The 26794-nt window shown below is 40.4% G+C and overlaps 3 protein-coding genes across 4 annotated transcripts in view; 1 reads left to right on the top strand and 2 right to left on the bottom strand.

Annotated features, from left to right (window-relative positions):
• Positions 1 to 2825: 2825 nt before the first annotated feature.
• Positions 2826 to 3965, bottom strand: LOC133974887 (liver-expressed antimicrobial peptide 2). Its single transcript, XM_062412698.1, has 3 exons — positions 3796 to 3965; positions 3540 to 3679; positions 2826 to 3252 (listed from the first exon to the last, which is right to left on the bottom strand). Exons 1-3 carry the CDS (start codon positions 3859 to 3861, stop codon positions 3219 to 3221), a joined length of 240 nt encoding a protein of 79 aa, XP_062268682.1. The 5' UTR covers positions 3862 to 3965; the 3' UTR covers positions 2826 to 3218.
• A 1056-nt stretch (positions 3966 to 5021) lies between these two features.
• Positions 5022 to 13513, bottom strand: scarb2c (scavenger receptor class B, member 2c). The gene is made up of 12 exons (XM_062412697.1): positions 13283 to 13513; positions 11987 to 12144; positions 11358 to 11502; positions 11050 to 11241; positions 10854 to 10945; positions 9962 to 10081; positions 8814 to 8992; positions 8585 to 8703; positions 7214 to 7287; positions 6739 to 6790; positions 6426 to 6578; positions 5022 to 6081 (listed from the first exon to the last, which is right to left on the bottom strand). Exons 1-12 carry the CDS (start codon positions 13403 to 13405, stop codon positions 6043 to 6045), a joined length of 1446 nt encoding a protein of 481 aa, XP_062268681.1. The 5' UTR covers positions 13406 to 13513; the 3' UTR covers positions 5022 to 6042.
• A 2392-nt stretch (positions 13514 to 15905) lies between these two features.
• Positions 15906 to 26794, top strand: part of rai14 (retinoic acid induced 14) — a 33146-nt gene continuing 22257 nt past the window's right edge. For both annotated transcript variants that reach the window (XM_062412948.1, XM_062412947.1), the window contains exons 1-2: positions 15906 to 16222; positions 17728 to 17809. In XM_062412948.1, the coding sequence (XP_062268932.1) occupies positions 17774 to 17809 (36 nt within the window). In that variant the 5' untranslated portion in view covers positions 15906 to 16222; positions 17728 to 17773. The remainder of the gene's footprint in view (positions 16223 to 17727; positions 17810 to 26794) is intronic.

Raw genomic sequence — 26794 nt, 5'->3', positions numbered from 1 at the left:
GCAATGTTAACACAAAAACAACAGAACAGACAATCCTTGTTGAATTTAATTTAAATGAATTCTCTTAAGCTGAAAATCCCAAAATATGTGTCTCTAGTTTTATTTTAAATACATATAATGATATTCATGTTGCTTTGAGGTGCAGGGTAGATTATCAGTGCATCCCTCCATCACCAGAGGGGTTTTATTCTGCACTATAAAGCATAAAGTTCAATACTTTGATCCAATTCTTTTTGCTGTGTAAAATGCTTTTTCTCAGACCACCCAGTTCATGAAGGGGATATATCAAATAATGTTAAGGAAAACCACGGTCGTGTTGTCATCTGAAAACTGAGGCACCTTTGAGGATTTGTGTGTCTCTCTCTCTGTGTGTGTGTGTGTGTGTGTGTGTGTTGGTCCATTCTTCCCTGTGCACTGGTCCCTAATCACCAAGTTGGTGTCTTGTCCTCCAGCCTCACTCTGAATCCAACACAGCTCCTGATGTGTACGTGGAACAAATTTAAGGAAAGTGTTTTTCTCAATAAATCATAATAAAATCAATATGTAAACATGTAATTAATGCCTCCTGTAATGTGTTATGATGATTGAATTCATCCATTTTGTTGCGTATTGTCACAGTTCAACAGTTCAGCTCCACAGGAAACTAGGACACTGTGACTGATGAGTCGTCTGCAGAGGACTCGTCAGTTTCACTGCAAAGCGGAGACGACTCCTGTGTGTCATCGCTGCTGGAAGTCCCCTGAACTCGCAGCATTACAATCAAAGGCCCGGAACTCTGTCGTCTGGATACTGGAGCGCACTGAGATGGTTGTGATGAAGGGAACTACTTCAGTGGAAAAGTCTGTCAGGTCGACTCAGTCGTCTTGGAGGAGGAGACTGTGTGTCTGTGAAGAGGCGTCTGACTTTCTGAGTGTCTGAGTGTCTGTTCTTGTTGTCGTGACAGACTCCGACCGTGATGCTGCTGATACGTCGCTACAGCTCAACTCTCACTCACAACTAAGTGACAGTGTGTGTGTGTGTGTGTGTGTGTGTGTGTGTGTGTGATTTCATTTTCTCATTTTTGTTTCCTCGTTGGTACCTTTTTGAGCTTGTCAGGGTGGAGCCCTCATGGGGACCAAGGCCCAGTGCTAATCAAGCCATTTCTGAGGTCCTGGTTAAGGTGTTAAGATGTGAATTGTGGTTAGGTCAGGGCTAGGCATGAAAAGATCCTGGTCATGGATAAGGCTAGGCATGAAATGGTCAGAGTCATGGTTAAGGTTAAGGTTAGGCAAGTATAGGGCCTGATCAGGCATTAATTGGTCCTGGTTTAGCATGACTGGATCCTGGTCCTAGTTGAGGTTAGGCCTGTATTGGTCCTAGTAAGGCCTAACCCTAACCCACAATGAACAGAAGTAATAGCTAATAAGGATAGCTGGGCAAACTGTGTGTGTGTTTGTGTGTGTGTGTGTGTGTGTCTGTGTGTGTCTGTGTGTGTGTTTTGGATATCATAAAGAGTATGATTTTCAAATAAAATATTAAAAGTGGTTAAGCAGGACAAGTTTGCCCATAATACTAGCATCAACATCTTCATCTTCTTCTTCTTCTTCATCATCATCATCATCATCATCATCATCACACACATACCCACCCTCCTCATCCTCCTCACTCATATAAACACGTACCTGGGAGCAGTGCTCAGTCTGAGGTGATATCACTCCGCTCCACTCTGCTGACTCTGACCTGCAGGTGCGGTTCGGTCCAAAATTACGCAACCAAACATAAAACAAAAAAAAACATACACGAGCTCGACGAACCTTTGACGTCACAGAGAACCCATGCTTCCAGCTGGAGAAATAGATTCACTGACCCGGTACTTAGTGAGAGTGACACACCGCGGAGCTGCACCGTGGAGCCGGTTCGGACTCTGAGGTCCGGAGAGAAGCTGCGGTCCCGATACCCACGCCGGCTGATGGAGGTAACGCGTCATCACAGCTTTAGCCAATGAGAAGAGAGCGAGAGAGACGTCTCTTCCAATCGGAGCATCAAAAACACCAGGCAGGAGAATAAAGGCTGTAAACACCATATATCCATGTTTTGTATAAAAAAGATAAATATATATATATAGTAAAATATAACCAACAGCCTAAGAATATCAAATATATAACAAATGTGACATTTTAAAAAATCGTATTACTCTTCCTTATCTGGCAGTGTTCCTCACGTTCTTAATATTTAAAATAAGACTTAGGAATAAATCAATGAATTGTATTTATTTATCTTTTGTTGTTTGTCTTTTGGAGAAATTAAATATTTCAGAAATGGGACAAAAAGCCACAATAGTGTGATTAAAGAAACATAACTTAAAAACAAAATCAACTTAAAGATTTATTCTACCACGATAACACTTTTTACTCTTCATATTTTCTCCTTAATAACTGATGAAAATTTTGTAATTTCACTTTAACCTTTTTAATTTGTTGATTCAATATCAGTTTATAAGTGAACACAGTGTAAAGTGCTATAACAACAAATGCGGCTGATGCATTATTCAGCTCAGTGAACCTGGCTCAGTGCGCCCTCCAGTGGTGAAATGAGCAGTCATCTATTCCTTTCAGCATCTCCAAAATGCAATATAAAATATGTTGATTTAATTTAATTATTCTTGGTGTTTTATTATTAACCAATACTTTATACCCAAGTTATTTCATCTCACTGAAAGGATACAAATAATTATTAATAATTATTTTATTAGCTTTTTTTTATAGTTAAAGACAACCAAAGCTTGGGGCAAAGAAAACTCTTTAGATGCATATATATGTATTTGTAAAGTATATTTGCATATTTATATTTCTTACAATATGTACAAATAAATATATAATAACACCACAAAACAATAAACTCACAAACATTGTATGAATATGTATATTTTGTATTAAAATCAAGTTGCAGATGTGAACAACCTGTCTATGGACTTCAGAGAAACACTAAAGATCAATATCAATGGAGATGGAGCCATTTTACTGTTCATGTGGATCCAACTTTTACAGCTTGTTTTTGCTGCGGCTCCACATCAAAGGACTCTGACTGATGAACAGGATCCAACAGATCATCAGTTCAGGCCAGAATATCGGAGCAAACATTTCAGGATTCATTTTGACGAAGGTCCCTTCAGTCCATGAGACGGATGTTTGTTTTGCAGACAGTTTCCCTGATGGAGTTGTATTGGTGCGTCTCCGTCTTCAGGTGGAGATCCAGAAGGAACAGATATTGTTCCTGTGGAGATAAGGAGCAGCTTTATGGCAGTGACTTTATGACACCATGTGGAATGCACGTGGACACAACTACACACGCTGCACAAATATAGTAAAGAAATAGATGCACGAAAGTCAAGGAAAGGAATATTATGTGTGTTTGATATTGTATAGTGTCATTTGATTGCAATACATTTAAGATACAGATTTCCTGATGTTAGAAGCCTTTCAAATTATAAATTAAAATCTTGGGAGAGTTATCTGTGAGTGGAAAAAGTCTGAAAGCGTCACACGTGTGCTCGGCTCTACCTGCAGTATTGTGTGACACACTCGTGCTGATCTCTGCAGCTTTCACCGACGGCCTTCATGCTGTTCCAACGCCACAGCAGAGATCGCTTTGTCCGCACGATCAAACCATTCCAGTCTTCAGGCAGAGGCAGGGAAGTGACCTTCGAGATCAAACACAAGACCCTTTAGGAGCTAGTGATGACCCTCATGATACAGTGTGATATTAAAATCAAAAACTGCAGACATGGAAAATAATCTGCTCCAAATGTGAACTTACCTGGACGGCACAGATCAACAACAGGAGAGCTGTAAGAACAAGGATTTTCTCGTGAAGAGTCCTCATGCTTGGGGCAGGTCAAACCTTGGAGAGATGCTGGCCTGGTTTTCTGCCCCATGCCACTTGTATTTAAGTCTTTAATCGGTTCGGGGAGGAGTTAACCTCTGACAGAATTTATAGATTCGTTCTGAGGGCTGAAGTTTGGCAGAAGAAGTAACCCCAAGTCAAAGCCAACTCTGGAAATATCTCTGCCTGGTGGTAGTTATCAGTTTTATAAAGTCAACAGAAGTTTATCTCCAGGGAGCCAAAGTACACTTCACCCTTGTAATTGAGGGCAATTCCACGTTGGAGGTGTTGAACTGAAACCTTAACATCATGAGCTGTAAACATTCACGCTTTGACCTCGTGCCTGTAGCCTGATTCATGTGAGTTACATCTGGACTATGGGAGAAGTAACATGAAAACTCCACATTGAATGAAGTCCAGATTCTGACCACATTTAGTCAGGGGAGGCCGAGAATTTCTTACAAATGAAATTGAATGAATTTTGTCAAAATTAAAGTTAAGTAGATATGATAACTCCCAGAGAAATTAGGGATATTGTCAAAAAACTAAAGAAAGAAAAAGAACCGATCGATCCCAAAATGTGACGGGTTCTTCCCATTATCGCATATTTCCACCAGGTTTTGAGGTAATTCTTGCGATAGTTTTTGTGTGATTGAGCTAAAAATACAAACAAATGTAGATGAAAACATAACCTGCCTGTTGGAGGGAAACCAGACGAGCAGACATGACACTGGTTTATCCAGAGATCAACTTGATGAAGTCCTTTTTTTCAAGCTAAGTTTCTGTCTGACTCTGTCAATTTTTTATATATAATTTAAATAGGTTGAAGTGTTTGGAAACATGATTTTCTACTTTCTTGCCGAGAGTTAGACGAGAGGATGGATTTGTTCTATAGCCATGAGGCAATAAGCTTAGCCTGGCATGCAGTGGAAACAAGTCTTTCCTTTATAAGAGGATTCGTCTGTTGAAGTGAATGGGTGTGTGTCTGTGTGTGTATGTTATAATTGCAGGTATAATTGTTTCAACTCAAATTTCCAATATCTGCAAACATGTCATAAAGCTGCAGACCAAGCGTAAAGGGCTGACGATATGACACCTTATCAAGTTGGTCACTTTTTAATCAACGCCCGTCTGGGAAATAGGAAACACACCCGCGCAGGTTCAATGAATCACACACAGTTTATTGAAGTAGTGACGAGACATTGTGACAAGTGATAGATATGTGACCTGTTAGGAGTAACCTGTTATTACATACTGAGTTAAATATGTAGAAGCAGAAGTGTAAACATGATCTCTAACGTACAAGACAAACGTCACAACATGAGACAAGCTTGACAGAGGTGCGTGTTGAACAATGGTTAAAAACAGTACCTTATAGGGACATCCTGTATAGTGCTGGATAGAAAATCCATTAGCTAGAAAGTGCAGACATGAACCTCACAAACCATACATCATGCCTAGTGGTTTTGAAAAAACATTATATAATGTTATTTGGCAAACGTTTATCAGCAGGAAGCGGTTTATACACTGACTTTAACATAATATCAGTAGAATGAAAAATCACACTCTCATAACAACGTGTTGGAAGTAGTGGGTGAAACTACGAGTTTATTCCTTTATGGATGACACAAACTGAGCCTTTATTTACCACTAATGTTGAAGCAATACTATTTGGCTGTCGGAGTATTTACATGTTGATTAATGTGTTTTCACTGAAAGCTACGATCCACAACTTGGTTTTAAAATGAAATTCATCTGGTTCATGGTAGAGCTGAAGACTCGTCTCAACAAAAAACATTCAACTAAACTTTCTCCAGACATCAAACTCCTTCGATATCAACATGACACTGGATCTGATTTAGAATTTGCCTGAGGATTTTATCTGTTTAAAATCCCATACTTATAAATAAAAACAAAAACACTCAATTAAAGAACCTAATATATAAAAAAGGGATTTAAACATCATCACTAATTAAAACATTAGTTCCAACCGAGCAACAAACGACACAAAAGACTTATTAAACCATTAGATTAGAATAATACAGGAATCCTAGTTTACAATGGAGACTGTGAACTGTTACTTGGGGGTCAATGGTTAAAGCCCTTAGAGCCGCTGAACTGTTGAAATGTTGAATTCTACTGAGATTAGGCAGCCGTCTTTTTTTCACTTGCAGTTTGGTGCTATGATGAGAGCAGTGGCTGTCGCTCAGCAGGAGTGCTCTGAAAAATATATAAATAAAAGAAGACGGTTAACGCAGATAAAACCAGATTCTTTCATTACTGTTCTCTGCTGAGTTTTGTCCACATCCACCCGATAGGGTTGCAGCACTAAAGGTTATTCCCTCTGGAGGTATTTATATCCGACCGGGATTAAAATTTCATTTTCTCTCTCCCACAGTTTGAGCTTTTCCCTCTGTAATCATCCTGCAGGTATCTCTGACTCCAAAACTGGAGGATCCAGATCTGCCACTACTGCTCAAATATTGTTCTGTTTTATATCCATTTAAATGGAATATTCAAGGGAAGTTTTCACTTCTTTCAAGTCGCTCATGTCAATTACTCACCTCAGTTTCCTTGAGTCGACACATCAAGAACATGAAGATTCCACCCAGAATGATGCCAACACCAATCAGCATGAATGGAATGTTCACCACCACATTCTGCTCCAAGGCGATCGCCCGCAACTTCAAGATTGATGTGTCATCAAGGACCACGCTCTGAGATGAGAACAGACGACATCAAAAACACCTCATCAGAGTGGATGAAGCAGACATTTACATTTTAAAAGACAAAATCATGTATTGAAAAACAAGAGTAATTAAACTCTAATAAGGAATTGATATGTATGTGTGTGTGTGTGTTTGTTTGTGCACCTACCTCATTTAGGTAAACCACAGGAAAGACCACTGTCCTCACGTTTCCGGTTTGACTGAAAAAATAAAAGAATTCACAATGTTTACCTATAATAATCATTGACGATAATCCTGTGAGTAATTTTAAGTAAAAAATAAAAAATTGCAATAAAGTGATATTCAGAAAACAAATGGTGGCTCTATCCATTACATCATAGTGAGCATTATAATTTTTCAACATGATATTTGACATCTGCTGTTTGATCCTTCAGATTCCGGGCAGATGCATAACAAGTCTCCACTGTCCAAAAGTCCATTCACACTGATGATGGTGGCATAATTCCTTTACACTTATCTTACTGGCAAACCTCCCCACACGTAGGTCGTCATCGAGCCACTACAGCTTCTTTCTGAGTTAAAGTGTTGATGGTTTCTTATTCAAAAGAGAAGCTGAATTTAAATTGCTAAGAGGAAGGTGTTGAAACCCATGAGGTGATTACCTGAAGGCGGGAAGCTGCTCGACGTACACGTTGATCTGGAGCCGCTTCGCCGCCTGCAGAATGATTCCTGTCAGCTGCAAAACAGAATGTGACCTTGTCAGGAACAAAAAGGTCTAATGGGAACTCAACAGTGTACAAGTGTGCAGAACTAACTAAGACTGGTGGATCAATAGTCATTCCTCATCATAGTGCATTCAGTACTTCAATTACAATATATACAGAGACACTCAGTATTGTGTACAAGGTTATTAAAGTGCAAATATTTATCAGTATATGAGTTTTCAAACATATATTCAATGTGACTGTTGTAACAGGAATGTGCCTGTGTACATCTTTATTGGAGGTGGTGTGAAAATCACAGCCCTGGTGTTGGTGGTTTATGTAGTTTGCAAATACACATGAATATGATCAACCCTGGATTTATGACATGCATGAAAGAACTTTGATCACATAGTTGCATCATTAAAATATTGGAAGGAGCATAAACAGACAAAACAGCGGCTTGTTTACTGGGTTCAAAGACTCTCGAAATTGTTCCACGTGTGTTAAAAAGATTTAATAATAAATAAACCATTCCTGAAACATTTCACCCTCTTTTATATTCCTGCAACACAATCCATTTCTTAAAGTTTAGTGATTTACTGATCAATACCGGTGTCAATGCAGAAAATATTATCATAAAACAAAGCAAGCACTGACTCACTGCTAAAGTCTTAGACCTCAAGTTATTTATAACTGCACAAACATTTGAGAGTTTATGGTCTGTTTCATGCCACATTCAAAGTTGTGTCATATTCAGGAGCAGACATTTTTATTGTTGAACATTTTGTCACAATGGTCAATATCTTGATTCATGTTTGTGGATGCTGACCGGTGGCGCATCATACCACCACACACACAAAATACTGCAAAACCAAAGGGAAATTATATTTTGCAGGTGTGTGTTGCTTCACAGAATATGTGATTGAACTTCTCTCACACATTTACTACATTTAAAAAGGTAGTTTACTGATTGAAAGATTCTCTTTTCAACTGGTAGTGTATTCACAGGTATAAAATTATTATAATTCTACACCAGTGAATAGATATCTAGATTTCATGATTTTCCGTATCTCAGATTTACCACAGGCTAAACTAAGTGATTATTACAGAGCTGTTGAAGCTTATCTCTGATGGCAGCAGATATCATTTTTAACCTCTTTTTACAGACGTGTTCACCATCTAGTGGTAGATGAAAGTAACTGTCACAAAAACAGATTTCAAACCATCTCTCTACTCCAATGCAAGTCATTCTGACTGTAAACTAGTTTCTCAAAATAAAAGGCTTGGATTAGAGGTTAAACAAATGAGTGTTTCAGTTGAGCTTCCTACCGGATTGATATCGATGAACGTCTCGTGGTACTCCTTCTTAGGCACCATGCCAAAGACATCGTTTACAATTTGCTCATCTGCCTGGTAGAAGTGTGGTGAAGACATAATGATGGGAGCGCCTAAACAAAGGAAACAAATTCAGATATTCAACAGTACTGGCAAAACCCCTGGACTACATTTGCCTTAGTGACACAACAAAACCTTGTTCGTTTTTGTATTTTTCATGTACCTTGTTTGCACACACTGACGTTCAGCAGCCCAGAGCCCAGGCACTTTCCAGCCGGGACACAAAAGCCGGCGTTTGCTGGGTTCACACTCATGTTGGCAAAAACATCGCTGGGGGGAACAAAGCGATACCCGTTGATCCCCTTCACGGTCACATCCCCCTCATACAAGGTGTAAAGAGACCTGGGGAACAGAGTCAGATGCTGGTTAATCTTTGCAGGCACAAATACATTCCATGAGGATGAAAGTCCAACAAAAGTGTGTGTAGATTTCTACAGATCTGCGTAGAGCTGATTTACTAAAATCCTGATTACATCCCCACTGCCTCAGAAACTGTCACCCTTCCTTGACGTGCACCTGCTTCACTCAGTTCTGGCGTATGACAGCGAGCTGATATTAGTTTCTTTAAGCAGCTCTAAACAGGTGTCATCGTAACAGTGACCTCATTAAAGAGGCTAATTCTGACCAGCCAGGCTAAACTGGTGCCCTCAATCCAATATCCAGACCTGAATAATACAGGGGGACGGCTTAGGGAGACAGTCTTAGAATGATTGTGAGTGAAGCCGCTGTACAACTCAAGTCAGGTAGATACGGAAAACCAGATAAACAATGATCAGCAATAGACAAAGCAAAACCCCACAACTAACTGAAGTCACCTTCATATTGACCACTGTAAAAAATAGCATGTAAGGCTGAGTGGTGCTTAGTAGACACAAAACAAACATGAAGAATTAACACAACGTCCAAAACTAAATCCTTTTCAGAGTAAACTAGCCTCACTTCTGCTTTAGGAGACATTCAGTAACCATCAAGCAGCCCGTATACTACTGTATGTAACAATGACATCGACATCTGAACATACTCATCAGATGAATATATGTGATGATTTGGTGAGTGCTGAGTAACACTGGTGAACACACAGCACTTAGTCTCCGAGCCTCATGGCTGTGAGGCAGTTGTGCAGTTTTCTGTCTGAGCTTGTCCAGGAAATCGTAATGTGAGCTGCACGGAGCTCGTGTCCCACTGTCTCTGAGACGTGTGCTTGTAGCTAGTTTTTGCCGGAAAATAGTCATTAATGTGTGACCCAACAAGAACCCAGATATCATTTCAGAAATGTTCAGCTAAGTCAGGAATCCACATAGCGTCACCCACCTGCACAGGTCGGAGGTGAACATGTAGAGAGTCTCGTTCTTGGTGACGACTGGGTGGAAAAACGCTCCGTTGGTTCCATTGATCATGTTGCATTCATCAGACGTCCACCAGTTCAACGAGCTGTAGACGTGCACAATAAAACTCTAATGTAACTTCTCTTATTGCATCAGTGTGTCATTTATTTATTGTGAATTTAAAAACCTGGGTGTTGCAGGAATTACATCGGCCCCAGCACTCAAACAGTTCATCACTTTTTGTTGTGCAGTTTGATTGAATGGCTGCTCACCAGTGTGTTGTAATAAATAGGTCTTAGAACTGTGTCAGGTTGATATTACGCGATGGGAAGCTAAGCCAAAGCTGCTTCTGCTGCTTTTGCTGAACAGTCGTCCTTTGTATGCTAAAGGAATCGTTCAATATTTGGGTCTTTGTGCTGAGCTTCACTAGCCACCTGTAGGTCTGCTTTTAAATGACAGATAGAGGACGAGAGTGGCATTGATCATTACATTTTACTGACGCAGACAACAGAAGAATCTGAAACGCGTGATAGACTGAGAAGAAAGAAAGATCTGCGAGGGTAGAGAAAGACGATGGAGACTGCTGTGAATTCTTTAGATAAAAAAACTGAGGAGAGACTGAGAAAGACTTGATGAACGTAAACAACCACTTCATCAACTGTGATGTTTCAAAGGCATTGAAGAACTAACAGGACCCTCACCTTGTGCTGTCTTTATCTCATCAACCAGAGTGAAACGAACCTTGATCACGTTCACGTTTGATACAATCAGGTGCTCACCCCACGGTTAAATTCCAGGTAATCAATGAATCCTATTGTTTGTATAGAGTGGTAGGTAACTATCATTTTCTCCTGGAGAAGAGTGGATTGAGTGATTACCTTTTCCCGTTCCACGTGTCCACTCTGGAAAAGTCCTTGTAGTTCTGCTGCCCAGTGAAGAAAACATAATCACCATCGTTGGAGGCATTGCTCTAGAAAGAAAAGAAAATGAGTAAGGGCAAGAGTGAAAAGCTGTTCTCATTGTTAACAATTATTATTGTTATTGTTTCTTTTGTTTACAACAATGTCCTGAAACCTTATAGAAGAGTCCGAAAACACCATCCAGTTCCGGTTTTATAACGTGGAGGGCTTTGAGCAGGGGGTCCTCATATCCCCACAGCAGCTCCCCCACTGTGCGGGTGGTGAACAGTCCTTCACCGGTAGCCTTCATGTAGGAGGAGACCAAATTTGCTTCAAAAGTGCTGTCCTTGACCATCTCCATCACCGTCTACAAGGAGGGAGGAAGAAGAGGAGTATAGTTAGAAAAATATGACTAAATACAACCACATTATGCTTTGATGTACTCACATATTATCTAGTTAAACACTGGTTTCTGCAGCTCACCATGGCAGGGATGTTGACTGTCCGAATGAGCTCAGTCTCTGGACCTCGGGACATGTTCGGCTGGAATATGTAGGTTTTAGTGTTGACTGCTGCTACTTTCGTGTCGTTGTCCAGGAAGTTGACTTGCTCCATAGGTCGATACTCCCTGTGTGGGGAAACCGAACAGTCGACTGGGTGATTCTAAGTATTATGGGTTTGCAATGACAACCAGCTCAAAGTTCAGATCCAAATAAAAATCGGGATCTAGTGAATTTAACTTTGGTTTCGTGAGAGGATTGTCGGGCATTGGCGGAGGAATGCGTTCTACTGAAAATGATATTGAATATCTCGATTTAACTATAGGTGTAATGCATCTGAGCCGAGGTTTCCTTTTAGATATTTCCCTCACTGCCTGAACAATTGTTGAGCAATAGTGACGACTTACATCAACACTTTTTTTTTAACTGATGTGACAATTTAGCTTCCTCTGCTCACTCCTGTTAGGAGGCGACATCTTGAGTGCACTAGTTTTAGTTTTCCCTCCTCAGGGGCTGAGTGTCTTTATTCCTACTGTAACGTCTGCACTTCTCTTTCATTGAATAGACGAATAGAGAACAAAAACTGAAGCTTTGCTCTTCTTCCACTTTCACCTGTATGTATACGGTCCAATCTCCACCACCGCAGGTCTGTCCCCTTCCAGCACCTCCAGGGGATTGGTCACATTAAAGAAGTAAAACTGCATGTAGATCGGCGCCGGTGGATTCTCCCAGGCCTCAAACGTTTCTGTGCCATTCTCCAAAACTACTTGCTATGGGGGACAAAGGTCAGTGGGTTATTTTTACTGTGAAAATTTGCAACAGAACAGACTATTTTGTGCTGACTAAGGTGTACTCACATCATAGGACACATTTGTCATATGATGATGGGTGTCACCACAGCTCTGTATCAGCTTTGTCCAGACTTTATCTATAGGAGAGGTGGCTCACAAAACTAAGGCTATAGTGAATGTCCTTGATATGTTTGACTCTATTTCACTCTCAGTACTACCTTATCTCCGAAGTCATGTTTGGTAAAGTCAATGGTTTGGGCCTTGATATCTCGAAAAGTATTTATTTAGGTAACAATATGATACCAGTACTTTTTTTGTCCTGATACCTTTGTGGTCATTTGTCATGGAATCATAAAAGACGGGGGCAAAAATGTTGCTTAGAAAATGCTTTTAAATGACTTTGAATTACAGTTTGTCTTCAATCCTATAAAGTTTGAAGAGGCTGGGAACAACAGTTATACCACAACATTAATGACTTTCATTCCTTTTTTAAGCTAAGAACATGAATCATCCAGGGCAGAAAAACATGACCTCATAGGATTGGAACTGGGATGTTTTACAGGCCTCGGTTTCGAGACCCATTCATGATATAAACATTATCTGGTTTAAAATAAACCAAACCAGTGTCATGTGTTATTACTCAGTCGTATGTGATTTAGGTAACGTGTATGTGTATCTATAGTTTCATACTTTACAGAGGGTATTGATGGTGGGTATAAAGCACATCAATTATCCATTTTTAAATATGATAAATCATTTTATATTATTTCAGTTTAGCTCATACAACCGGTTATAGGGATTTTGCTGTTCAAATATTAGATGTTAGAGTTTAGAGGCATAATGAATCCTCCTCCATGTTGTTTCTGACAGTACAGATACAGCTGCTCGCACATGTTTAGGTCAATGAGTCTGGAATTCATTTGTATGTGAGTCAAAGGTAAAACATTCAGAAGCTGCTCGACCACATTTTTCCCAATAGTGAAACTCTGTCAGGGAAATAAAATCTCTGTTGTGTAATACAAGAGGCAACATTATCAACACAACAACCCCATTTTACTGTCGGGATCCAGCGATGACGCCTGTTGTTTGAATCTGAGGCTGAAACTGCGACACTCACCTTTTTAACCATCGACTGCACAAAAAGTGGGAACACGTTCGAAAGCACCAAAGCGATTCCAGCGATTAAAATGAACATAGAAAAGACTCCGGTGCTGTAGATGCAACATGATTTGAGGAGCATGATGAGACAGCAGGAAGATCAGTGACACACAAACACACACAGCTTTCTGTAAGAGCTTCCTGTGTGTGTGTGTCTGTCAGAGTGTGTGAGTGTGTGTGTGTGTGTGTGTGTCAGTGTGTTGTTTTTGTTTTCATCCCAGGAACTTGCTCGACGAAGCGAAGACAGACTTCCGGGACGAAACACTCCCCCTGCACCACTTCCGGTTTCCTCGACAGTCGCCTGCTCTCTGAAGCACGAAGTAAATCTCGACCAGCGTCAGACGATGTATTTTAAATACAACATGTAAGTTATATGATGTTGACATGTAACACTGCTCTAAAACACAGCTGCAGTTAGAAAACATGGTCATTTTCTACATTAGCTGCTTGTTTCGGACAACATGCAGGGGGACATCTATCTTGCACATAAATAATCTTTGTTTTCGATCACATGACAGTAACCCCAGTAATAAGACCTCAGTCGACCCCTTTCTGGATTATTTTATTTCATATAAAGGCTGAAAAACATTGATATACATATAATACAAATTATGATTACATGAGATGAACATCAGGCTTTAATTCAATAGTTAATGCAATAAATTGAACATTTGCAAATGTGACCCAAAAGTGTCTAGACAGGATCTACGAGAAAATATAGAACTATCACCTTTAGTAAATGTTTATATCAACACAGAAACTAAGCTAATTTAATGAGATGTTATTTTCTGTCGCTCATGAAATGTATGTGTGCAATGTTTGCATTCTATATAGGTTTCAACATAACTGAGCGTAAATCTATGGATTAAAAATAAGTGAAATATGTTGTAACATATGCAAATAGCCTATGTTTCTATTCTATTACAAATTGAAAAGTGTGGATTTACTTTTAAAACTTTGTATTATCTATTACATACATTAATAACTCCTCAACACCATCATGTAGTAAATAGAGAAGTTAATTTCATGTTTGAGAATTATTAAATGCATCTTTTTATTCCTTTTATCTGATTCCTCCTCTTTAATCTCCTATTTTGTATCATTTTCTATCTGCTTGACGTCATTGTAAATATGCCAGCCATGATCTTAAAGTTTAATAACATGTATTCTCCACTAGATGTCACTGTCTCCATATTGAGGAGATAATGCCACCGCCTACGCGCTTTGCTGCTTTATAAACTGGAGTCATTGTACTTGTTGAGTCATAATTCCACATAAAAGTGGCCACTCCTTACCTCAGATGACTAACCAGTGATATTTGTGTATGTTCCACTGTCATTCCCCTTTCATCCGGCTGATTACACGGAACTCATTTGAGAGACAAAGCTAATATACTCATTAATACTAACGCATATTATGATATCTGCCATGTTACGGTTTGTAATAGACCACAACAAGCTGTACATGAATTATATACACTAAATAGACTTAAACCTGGGCAACTTACTGTTTACTTAGTTTGTGTTTTCTGACTCACAAACAGGGAGGGAGCCTGAGTTGATTATCTCATCTTCCCAAATAGCATCAGTGTTACAACATCACAGCTCAGACACGTTCTTACCTGCATTAATACGTTTCATTGCAGCACTGTTGAGACATCAGCTCATAAAATACACAAGACCCGTCTGACGGGCAGAGTTTCACAACTTAACAGAAGAAAAACACTGATACACACCAAGTCCAGGTATTGTGTTACTGGTGAAACAGGACAGGCTGTAGAAACTGCTAATTAATGTCTCCTGTGAATGTCTGAGATGCATTATGGGAAATGTAGGATGTGAAGAAATGGCACAAAAAAAGGACAACCTCATAGACCCCAAACAACAAAACAACGACAAAAGCCCTAAACTAGAATACCTCTAAACAACTGCAAATAGACACAAAACAACAACTAGTGACACAGAACTATACTTGACTCGAGAAAACCAACCAAAACTGGCAAAAACTACAAATAGACTCACACAAGTCTGATCCCTTTGTCCCATCATTTCGACCAATGATGTAGGAACAACTTGCTATAAGATGAAAATTTGTTGCATAAACATTTATATATATATTTATATTAGTTTTGGATAGAGTGGAATATATGAGGGGTCCTGATCCAGACATGCACATTGTGGTGAGTTAACGATAACACCTTTAAAATGTTTCCACACTTGATCCCTGTCCTGACTGTGTGGGTTTGAGGGAAATGTCCCTTTAACCAGAACATGAATGGAGGAACACTGGAGGTCACGAGAGCTCTGGGGGGAGTGACGTCACTTTCCTAAACCTGGGCAACGGCCCCTGAGAGAGAGAGAGAGAGAGTTTTAGAGGGAGAGATAGAGGAAGGGAGAAAGGGAGGGGAAGAGATAGAGTTTTAGAGGAAAAGTTAGAGGAAGGGAGAGAGAGAGAGATTTAGAGGGAGGGAGAGTGAGAGAGAAGATAGTAAGAGGGAGATAGAGTCTTAGAAAGGGAGAGAGAGAGAGTTTTAGAGGGAGAGAGGGAGAAAGAGATAGAGAGTTAGAGGGAGGGAGAGAGAGAGTTAGAGGGAGAGAGAGAGAGAGTTAGAGGGAGGGAGAGAGAGAGAGAGAGATTTAGAGGGAGGGGGAGAGAGAGAGTCAGTCCACGAACAGCTCAACTTTTGAATGTGAGCGAGCCGAGCTGAGTCGAGCCGGGTCAGCGTGTAGCTCCGGACCGGGCGCCCTGTGTTTGCTCCCCCGCTTTGTGCACCTCCTGCTCGGCGTAGCTCTCCCCAGCGGCTCGCTGTTTCAACCCGGTTCGGCAGCTCATGTGTTTTCAGCTCAGAAGGCGGCGGTGAAACCTGCGTGTGTCCCGCTGTCCCGCTGTCCTAACCCGGGTAAGATGACCGACCTCCGGTCCCACGTCCTGCTCCGTGCATTGATTCCATGTTTTATCTTCTAGAAGCTTCACAAGCGGCACATTTAACAAGTAGCTGGTGCGCGGTCCCGCGGCGCTGTTACAAAGGGTTCAGTCTGATATTCAAGTGTTTTGTGTACAACGATGCAGGTCGCGCGCATTTCATAGTTACGGAGCTGAACGAGCTGCAGCCTTTCCTCTGGTTTATTCACTTTCATACTTCATGTACACGCACGACTTCCACTGTCTGAGGAGCTGATTAACACATGCAGGTAACGAGTGGCTGTTCGCTGCTGTGGAACCAGTGTTGTGGCTCCTGCCTCACTCACTTCACTGGTTTGCTTTCTTTCCGCTACATTTACATTTGTACTATTACCGTTAACTTCTGATATGTATAGAGATGTTCTACCTCTTCTTGTTTATGGTTTTAAACTTGCATGCTAACCTCGTCACTTATGGACTGCTGCTATTTCCCGTTACATTTGAATAATGTGCTAGGACTTGTAGTCATGTGTTGCCACAGGAGGTAAGAGTGTCCTTGGTGTCTTATTGATAATTAATAACCGATCATTATCACTATTGTGTTATTGTTTTTTATTTCCATTTCTCAAATATTTTTTTTCTAAGTGAACTTATTTATGAGCAGAGAATGACAAACACTTGATCAACAGCAAAAACACAAATGGGAGGTAGATCAGTTGTGTTATTCCTCCTCACTGTGTTGGTCCATATTGGACTTCTGTTATATAGCAATAGTTATTGACATTGTCTTGTTACCTTAAACAATCACAAACTCAATTATCATTCTAACTTACTGTTTTAAAACCTTTTAAAAGCATTTCCCCTTTAGGACCAAACTACCAGCCCTCAGGGTAATAAGTCTAAATGTTATACTTTTAGTTGAAATACAAGTAGACAGGTCGGACCAATAATGAAGTAAGTAGGGTAATTTTGGCTGGAACTCTGGCCTGGGACTAGGAATGATGAAACTGAAAATTTTTTAAAAAGGCTCTTACAGTGTAAATATACAGTCACCAGACATCCCCAAGGGTTCGGGGGTGATTTGAAACATCCCTGTAGGAAACGATCCAAAGTTGGATACCATTTCCAGAAACAGGTTTAAATTAGAAATGCATGCGTTTTAGTGCATTCCTAAAAAGTATCTGTTATTACCTTTAACTAAGTTCCCCATTAGTCCTACAGCTTGAGTTTAGAGTGTTGTGATCAAACTCATTATGAAAACACTCAAACTGTTAACGAGCAGCATATTTCAGGTTTTATCAGAAAAAACACACCATGGTCACTTTAACTTCCTGCCGCTGCTGTGCACATTAACTGATATCGACTGTAACTGGTGTGCCGTGTCCCGACACGGTGCAGAATCAGTTAGTTTGGTCTCTTCAGAAACTCTGAATCTCATGTGAACATGGAGTAAACGTCGCTGGGGCCCGAGTTTAAACATCTGGATTTCTGTTTCCTTCACAGCCTTGACTGTGTGATAGAGTGAGTGACTGCATGGACCGGACTGAACATGAAGAGCCTTAAAGCCAAGTTTAGGAAAACCGATGTAAGTACTGTAACATATGTTCATGGCTGTATGCAAAGTGTGTGTGCACACGCGTCTGCTGTGCGTGTGCACGTCTACATTGGCTGAGTCAGTGTCTGTGTATGTATGGCATGAGCAGTGGCAGATGATTAATGATGGAGCTTCTCCACCGTGGGATCAGCAGCGCCCGGTGGCTTGTTGATGTTTTGCTGTTTGTTTAAGAAAAGAAAAACAGTTCTGGAAAGTAAAACAAATGTTGTTTGATGATAGTGTCTAATCCAGTCAGAGCTTCCATATTTTAAAATCATGCCATGCTTAATTTCACTTGACAACTTGTCGGCTGTCATGAGCCGAAAAACGGGGTCGCAAGGATTTGTGGTGATATCGATATGACACAGACTTTCATACATACAGACAGGCAACACAGAAACCGCACACCTCTCATGTTGAGTCACTCTGAACGTTTTTGTTTTTATCAATCCCACAAAGACCACAAATATACATTTGCACTCTGACTCGACACCGTCCCGGACGAGGATGGGACCCAGTCGATTATGACTCAGTCTTTAGGGAGGAGCTCCTCCGTGTTGGATCAGTCAATCACTCGGTCACAGCCTAAGATACTCTGCACTCACAGGAAGTGAGGCGTCTCCGCAGCATCTGACTCATCTGCTGTCACGGTGTCCATAATGACACAGAGTTTAATGCCAGACAGGAAAAGTCTGGAGGTTTGCCGGATGAAGGGGATACGTTTCAGTGGATTGAGGGAGTATCACAAGAGTTCAGGGGGGAAATGGAGTGAATAGCCCAAAGTAAAGAAGACAATTGTTTAATGTCAACAGTTTCTGCGAGTGTGTACCGGGGCAGGATGGTGAGCGCCGGTTAAATAGCATGCTGAGACAAGAGCGAGAGAGAGAGACTGTCCCACAGAGGAATAATTAAGTGGAATACATGCTTTTACTCAATTATAGCCTCAACATACTTCACTGCAAGTCATAAACAGAGCATGGATTATTATAGAGAGCAAGACTTCTGCACTCAAACTCTTTCACAAGGAGCAGAAAACCGAAACTGCAATTTTGCGTGCGCCTATGTCCTGATATTAGTAAATGATTGCAAGTTCAGTCAGCTATGTAGCATAACACAAAAGCGTCCATTGTTCTGGAAAATGTTGAGTCCAGGATTGGGCCGCAAAGGTCAAAATCATTCCTCCCCACTGAGCAAAACGGTTTGAGGGCTGTTCCACCGTTTTACTTTCAAGTCAAAAGCTGCATCGTCACAGTAAAAGAAGTTTGAGATTGATGCTCCCTGAGTGAAATGCTCCTCTGCGCTAAAGGAGCCTGGCTGTAGGCAGATCTGAGAGAAGAAAGAGAGGAGCGGTGGATGTGGATGTTGCTTAGAAACACGACTGAAGCCGTTGCAGAGTTCACACCCACATACATTGTCGCATGTGGACGGCTTGGAATCGCTCATCATTTTTCACTTTATCTATTAATTGTAAGAAATTCCCTGTACATCTAGTTCCATGCAAAAAGTCCATCCCCCAAATCGATACTATAGCCTCTCTGTATGTATGTCATGCTGCGTTTGCATTGATTGTGTCCTTTAATTGACAGTGTGTTTCTCTCCTGCTGCATGTGTCTAAAGAACTATGTTACAGATAAAGTAGTCGCACAACTATGTTTGCAGAGGGAGCCTGGCTAAAACCATGCCACTATTATTCTGCATACCTAATGATTCAAATAATGTTCAGGATCAAGCATAGCAAAGAAAAAGCCAGAATGTTTATCTGTTGAGCCAAGAGTCATTCCATTGCTTTTTATAGAAACCCTGAACAACCGTAATAGAAAGAAAATATCTCTTAGGTTCTATTTTAGGCCGAATGTGTCAGTGACAGATTACCAAGGAATGTTTCCCCCCCCAAAAACAGCCCTTCAGTCTTTCCTTTTACAAAATAACAGAAACTTAATACCCTTGTAAATAGTTTTAATGAAGTCATGACATTGTCAGATAATGTGTAATGGACTATATGTTTTATTGTCGAATATTTGCCAAGTGCTTCAAATGCTGAAAGCATAAGGGAGCGGGGGTCTTAAGTCAAACACCTCTGAAGCAAGAGGCCTAAATAAAATAGAAGAGAGAAAACTGAGACTGAGAACAGAATAGGAGGTGTTTTTACTGAAATATGATGCTAAATGTAGAGCTGACTGATAAGGCACAATAATAAAACCCTCACTGTATATTTTTCAAATTTCAGCTAGAGACCACAACATAGTTTAAGAATAAAAAAACACGCACTCTTTTATTTAAAGGTTCCAGCAAATCCATCCCAGTGAACCACCAATACCAAAGCCCTGGAACCAACTATGTAGAATGCAGCCAATAATGACTATATTTACATGGACCAAAAGTCTGACTATTGACCTTACTCGGAATAAGACTCTGATTATGTTGTTTACATGAGTTGCTATTAGAACATCCCATCCATATTCCGGTTTACGCGCTATGGAGCACGCATCATCAAGCAGTTGGTTATTGTCTCATCCAATAGGATGTTATGATGCAATTAAGAAGTAGACATGTTATTGTTGCTCATTCCATGTATGACCTTATTTGGATTAAGGAAATATATTGTTTATGTGGCAGCCTTATTCAGACTATTGTCTTTAACACTGGAATATTGGCGTCCTTGTACATGTGTCTAATGCTTTAACTGCTCAGACATGTCTTAATGTTTGTAAAACCTTTAATCCCAGCTACAAGGTTCACACCATGCAAACACTTCACCTGTTCAACATCACCTGGCTCACACAGGCTTCATTAATTTTATACTGTATTTCGTACTTCATGAATTTTTCAAACCTGAGAAATAATTCATGATGAACTGCAGCCATGGTGTAACAGTTTCTGTACAAGACTTCAATTTAATGCTGTTGTATAATGACATTTTGGGTTTAATCAATAAACTCATGTAGGATAAAAGTAACAAATAGATACTGAATATAAATACACAACTCCTGATCGGCCTTTATACCATTAGCTATGAAACGACTGCTGATAGTCACATGAGCAACTGTATGCACTGATTAATAAAAGGAAACTGTCAATGTACTTAAGGCACTAACACGACCTACCCTTAACTAAGTCAATATATGCTATCATGGATTTAATAACCTGACGTTGTCCACTACATTCAGGTTGGATAAAAACTGACCTACCAGTGTGTTTAATTGTCTGAAATATGTCTGACCGTGCAAAATTGTAAAGCCAGTCAGACTCAACGGAGAGTGTCGACAGGTTTAGTAGATCGGCTTTAATCAAACGCTGCACTGTGAATTCACTGTTAGGCTAAGTAGTGTGAAAAGGACGCCTACAGTAAAGGTGCTTTTCAATCTCAATATTAAAGAGAATTATTGCCGCACAAAGGATTAACACACAGAACTGTTGAATTGTGTGATTTTTCTCACAGATTACACAGCAGTGGTGATAGAGTAATAAAAGAGATCCGTGCACTGCAGAAGAAACACACGTGCTGCTTTATCAGAACTTGTGAGCAGGTGTGTAGGTAGTTATGCAAGGTCAAAGTAAATCTGCGGAATTCTTTCAAGAGTGTGTGTGTGTGTGTGTGTGTTTGTGTGTGTCCAAGTATTTGTGTGTGCTCTGTTATACTTGCAGGTCTGTCTGCTCGACTCTTTTCGAGCGTTTCTGTCTTTTTCTGCTGGATTATTTCTCCGGAATAGATTATTGACATTTTCGTTTTGTGGATCAATTCAGATAATCCTATTCGGCCAAACAGCAATTATAACAGTGAGTATAATGGAGGAGGTCCAGTGTGTGGGTGCTTGGGTGTGAGCAGTGTTAAAGACGAGCAGACGGTGTAATCTGGTTTCTGGGAGCGGGTTTGGCAAACAGACACAGACAGATTTACAGGCTTCAGATGTTTCTGAACAGTCAACTGTCATAAATGCTTCTGCTGTCATCTGCATGGATGATGTTATTAAGAATGGCTCTTTTTTTTATCATTCTCAAATTACACCTCATTGATGCAATTTCTATTCAGCTCAATCACTTTCACTTATTTATTTATTTTGACACAGATTTTTTTTCTACATACCCTGATTTCCATAGATGCTAAAGATTCTAAATGTTAAATGTTGTTAAACCCACAGCATTTGTACAACAGCTTTGCCTTGAAATACAATAAGAATTTGTGTTTTTGTTAGATTAAGTTGCAATGACACTATATTCAGTTCCAGCTTTCAGGACTTTTCTATATGTAAATATTGTTTAACAAAAGAATAATTGAATTTCACTAAGCAGATCTAAAGACCTTACTATAATACATAACCTACAGTGAAGCAATGGAAACACCATTCTGTCATATAGAAACAATTTGACTGTTTTTCTTGAGGGTGTCTTGAAACAAACTTAATCTCAGTACAGTCGTGTGTAATTAGAGGAATCTTAATTAAATCTCGCCTTGCGTGTCGACCCTTTGAGACCACGTTCACAGCTTGGTCCCTGCTGTTTGAGGGGAGCTGCTCTAAATTACTTAATTTACTTACATTATTATCTTACTCTCAGCCCTTTACCACCATCCCCCAGGCACATTAGTGGCCACGCTACGTGCACACACACAGTTACACGTTCCCAGTCTTTGTTTGTTATCATCTCTGTTTTCTATTGTTGACAGCGGTTCTGGTACTAAACCCTACCCAGCCCTTCATACTGTCGCTGTATTAAACCTCCTCCTGCAGCTGCTAGACTAAGCAGGATTACTGAAGGCGTACACACACACACACACACATACACAGACACACACACAAGCTCCCCCCCTTATCATCCACTCTGTGTCTAATTGATGTGTGGATTATGCTGTCTCCTCTCACTCCAGACAGCTGTTTCGTGGCTCCAGTTCATCCCAACTATGTGACACTGGAGACTAAACTGCGGGTTTAGTCTCCATCTTTGGCACCTATAGGATCTGAATGGAGCTGTGTAAATATTGGAGGAACAGAGTCCTGCTTATCAAACGTTGTAAAATGTGTCTGCTGGAGCGTCTCCTCAGAGGGAATCACATGCTGATCATCTGAACGCATTTCTGAAAAATGCCCTGAGCACAGTTCGGTTGACATTAAGCTACAATACTCCCTTGGCTTCGGAGTACGTCAGGGAATATTTAGCCATTAGAGAAAAATGTTACACCCTACTTTTTCCATAACAGTTGAAACATAGCTCAGCCACAATATAAAAATCATTATATAGTAACCTAATAATGTAGCAGTCCATCAATTATAGGTTTCCTTTAAACTGAGGCGCAGCCTGAAGTATCTCCACTTGGCTCTGCTTTATTTGGCCCCAGACTGACGTGGTTTGGCATGGAATGGTTTCTTCTGGCTGGGTGTAGCAAAAGGATATTAGTACTGAGAGGGACAGTAAAACCTCGGGCAGCCCGTAGCATTAATCTGCTAGAGAGAGGAGGTGGAGGAAGGGTGTGTGTCAGTCTGTGTTGGCCCTCATCAGCAGGAGATAGTTTGAGGGATTACTACGACTCTGTTCACACTCACTACAGACACTAAATTCAGATTGTGTCCAGAACCAGGGTGAAAACATGTAATTCAGTGTCAATACATGTAAAGTGTAAAGGCCAGACTAGAACAGAGAAGGAAAATCTGTCAAAGAGAGTCAAGCTGTTGACTTCCCGTCATCCAATGACACGAATGGAAACGGAGCGTTGATTAATTGATTAGCCGATTGACAGAAAATCAATGTGCACTTATTTAGCCCATTTTCATTTTAAACATAGTCTTGTTTTAGCTTCGCAAATGTGGAGATTTTAAACTGATTATATTTGGGTTTCGTTGGTCAGACTAAACAAGTTTGATCAAATTTAAGAAATTAAAAAGCATTTTACACCATTATTTGCATCTTTAAACCGTTCTCCACTTTTCAAAAACATAACAAGCTACATACCATAATACTAGTACTGATTTAATACATATTGATTATCACATTTGCAAACCTGCCTCAGGTCTGTTGGTGAGAGGTTCAATGTGCTTCCTTCCTAAGTCTGTGTTGGTTTCAAGCACTTCTTACAAAAAGGTCCTGTGGTGTTTGTGGGTTTGCCCCTGGCTGTCTGGTATGTAAACGTAATGATTCCATATTCCATATTTCAGTTGGCAAGAGTAGTTGGGTTTGCAATCATAGACTTGGTGGAATTTGAACGCTGCTCATTGACATAACTCAGAAAATACAGCACTCATTAAAACACTGGCGATCTTCAAGTACAGCTACTAGTAAAATGTGCTATTTTATCATTTTCTTACAGCAGAGTATTGTGATATCTTTCTAGTTTCAGTATCAGTCTTTTGATGAAGACTCTCTTGTCTGTGTTTGTACTAGTCTACATGCTAGCATGGTGTGTGTCTGTGCGTGTGTGAAATAGTTAAATTAAATCCACGTCTTGGCAAAAGGAAAATGGTTTAGAGTCTGTGTAACCATGGGTCCAATTAGAGCAGTACCTGCTGGTCGTATCTCTATTCCTTATCATCTGTGTAATGAACTGCACACATACAGCCCTGGAACCTGCTCACACACTAAGCAGTGAGCATGCTGAAGTGTAATCCTTGTGTCTGTGCGTGTGTTTGCATGCTCATTTTTGTGTGGGTGTGTGTTTGTGTATGGGCTTGTTTGTTTGCTGCGTGTGTCAGGACACCGTTGATGATGTCTGCTGATTTTTGTTTATGAAAATGTATTTGTGGAGAGTTACTTATCAGGTTGCAGTGTGGGAAAACTCACTGCACTGACATGTCCGTTGACGTGGTTCAAACCATAGACTAAAAAGATGGACGACATGACAGTTCTCCATCGCCCCCTGGTGGCTGCCTTCAGAATAGGTCATAAACACCCACAACCCCCCCACCCACACATTACTCAAACATTTTCTCCAAGTTGTTCTCTGTCATTTTATGGCGCTAATTGTGTCCGCAATATTTTTGCTTTTTTTTAATGCAACGGGTGGAAGTGGAGATGCGTCGTCCATCTTTATATTCAGTCCATCGCTGAGACCTACATGTAGACGTCGCAATGACGTAAGACACAACTAATCCCTGATAATGATGGCGGCACCAGAAAGATGGACAGAAGCAGATAAGATGAATGAGGAACAGTTAGTTCTAAGCCACAAGGGAGGAGTGGTAAAGACTAAGGAGAGAGCAGAGACACAGAGGAAGACGTAATGAGGGACAAGAGCTGAATAAAGTAAGAGATGATTAAAAGACCAAGATAAAGGAGGAGAGATTGTGGATGATGGGAAGTAAGCGACCCAGAGAGAAACCCCATTTGTGTAAGGAGGGCGGGCGGCACCCCCCCGGTTCAGACTGGTTGTTTGGTTTGGCCTTCTCAGAACAACTGGAACAATATACACGCTAGGAGATGGATAGAGGGAGGGTTACACTCAGTTCACCTGAAAAAACGATGAGAACTTTCCTTCACGAGACACTTTTGGCGATGCACTGCTGTGATTTGCTGTTCACTTCCGAGAACTGTTCGTTTGTTGGCCTACATGTGTTTTCACTTCTGTCTGATTTAAGTGATGGAAGTGAAAGACAGCTTTATTGATACAGCTTTAAAGTCAAGTAGCACGATGAACACAGTTTCCTCTTTTTTTTAGGTTTGTCGTACAAAATTGTCAAATGTGACCAAGGAGCTCAACAATGGTCAACGAGGCCTTTTCCCTCTTCTTTGAGTCCTTCTTACCCCGACTTCGTGTGAGCATCTTTGAACGGCCTGCCCTTTCTCAACTGAACTGTACAGTAGATTTTTGCCTTACTCCACTGACTTTATGACTAGCCCTCTAGCGTAATGAGGCTGGTCGCTTTCCAAGTCCAGCCGTGTTTATTTATAGGGCAGGAAAGGCTATTTGTGTCAGGAGGAAGTGTTGCATGAGGGCTGCTTTTTACTGGAGGTCATCTTACACCCATAAATGACCCAATGCTGGACTTCTGCATCAATCCTTTATCTTTAAAACAACTTTTCAATGACAAGAAGAATGTAAGCGCACACATATTTCAAGAGTTACAGCAGCAGACCTGAATACGAAATTCCTGAAACTCAGCTTGTGCTCACATATTCTGTGAATGAGTACACAATGGCTTTGTTTTCTTAGAGTCATGGTGGCCTCATAGTATTTTTGTAACGGCACAAGTTGTTTATGAGAGGAGCACAAGAGAGGCTCTAAAATGAGAAGTAATTAGTGGGGTCAAAGGGAAATGTTTGGAGTAGAGTTAGAATAATGTGAGTTTTTCAAGAGGCTTATACTGAAGTGAAGTGAGGGCAGGACAGGCTGATGGAGGACGTGATGACAGTTTAGTGTTTTTCTTTTTCCTCTTTGTGAAATTTAAGTGGAAAGGCTCCCCATGTCTTATGTTAACTGTTAAATACAATGGAGTTCCACTGCTGTGTGAAGAGTTTTAGGGCAAAGTTATCAAATTTGAAGAAAAATATCAAATCACAATTGGAAAAATGACTGAAATAACACCCTTAACTTTAAATGTTCACATTTATTGTTTTACAGTCATCTATCAGTTGTGTATTCTTTAAACTCCCAGATTTCAGGCACATGCGTTGTAAAGAATCAAGCAGACGACTGAGCCAGAATATAATTTCAAAACCTTTGTCCTAATCCAGGCCGACTCAGTCCCAATGGGCTCGGGTCAGGTATCCACAAACTAATGCATGCACATTGATTATATATTTACTGTACCAAAGTTTCCTAATTATTTGATAGATAGGATTCTTTTTTTATCCCCAAGGGGAAATTTCGGCATCAAAGTCAACAGTGCAAATTGTAAAAAATGCTGTTATTCTCAAACCAAGTTGCCAAATAAGAGAAATGTTGTAAATATGTTGCATTATATAAACGTGTGGTCCAGTTTGGTGAAACACATAACAGCATGTTTCATTATGAGAGCAACCATCTGGCTTTTGTTTAGCAGTCGTGTCTAC

Source organism: Platichthys flesus, chromosome 19 (genome assembly GCF_949316205.1).
Source record: "Platichthys flesus chromosome 19, fPlaFle2.1, whole genome shotgun sequence".
NCBI classification, from domain to species: domain Eukaryota; kingdom Metazoa; phylum Chordata; class Actinopteri; order Pleuronectiformes; family Pleuronectidae; genus Platichthys; species Platichthys flesus.
Note: the sequence above shows the minus strand (reverse complement) of the source record. Positions and strands in the feature narration are given on the sequence as shown.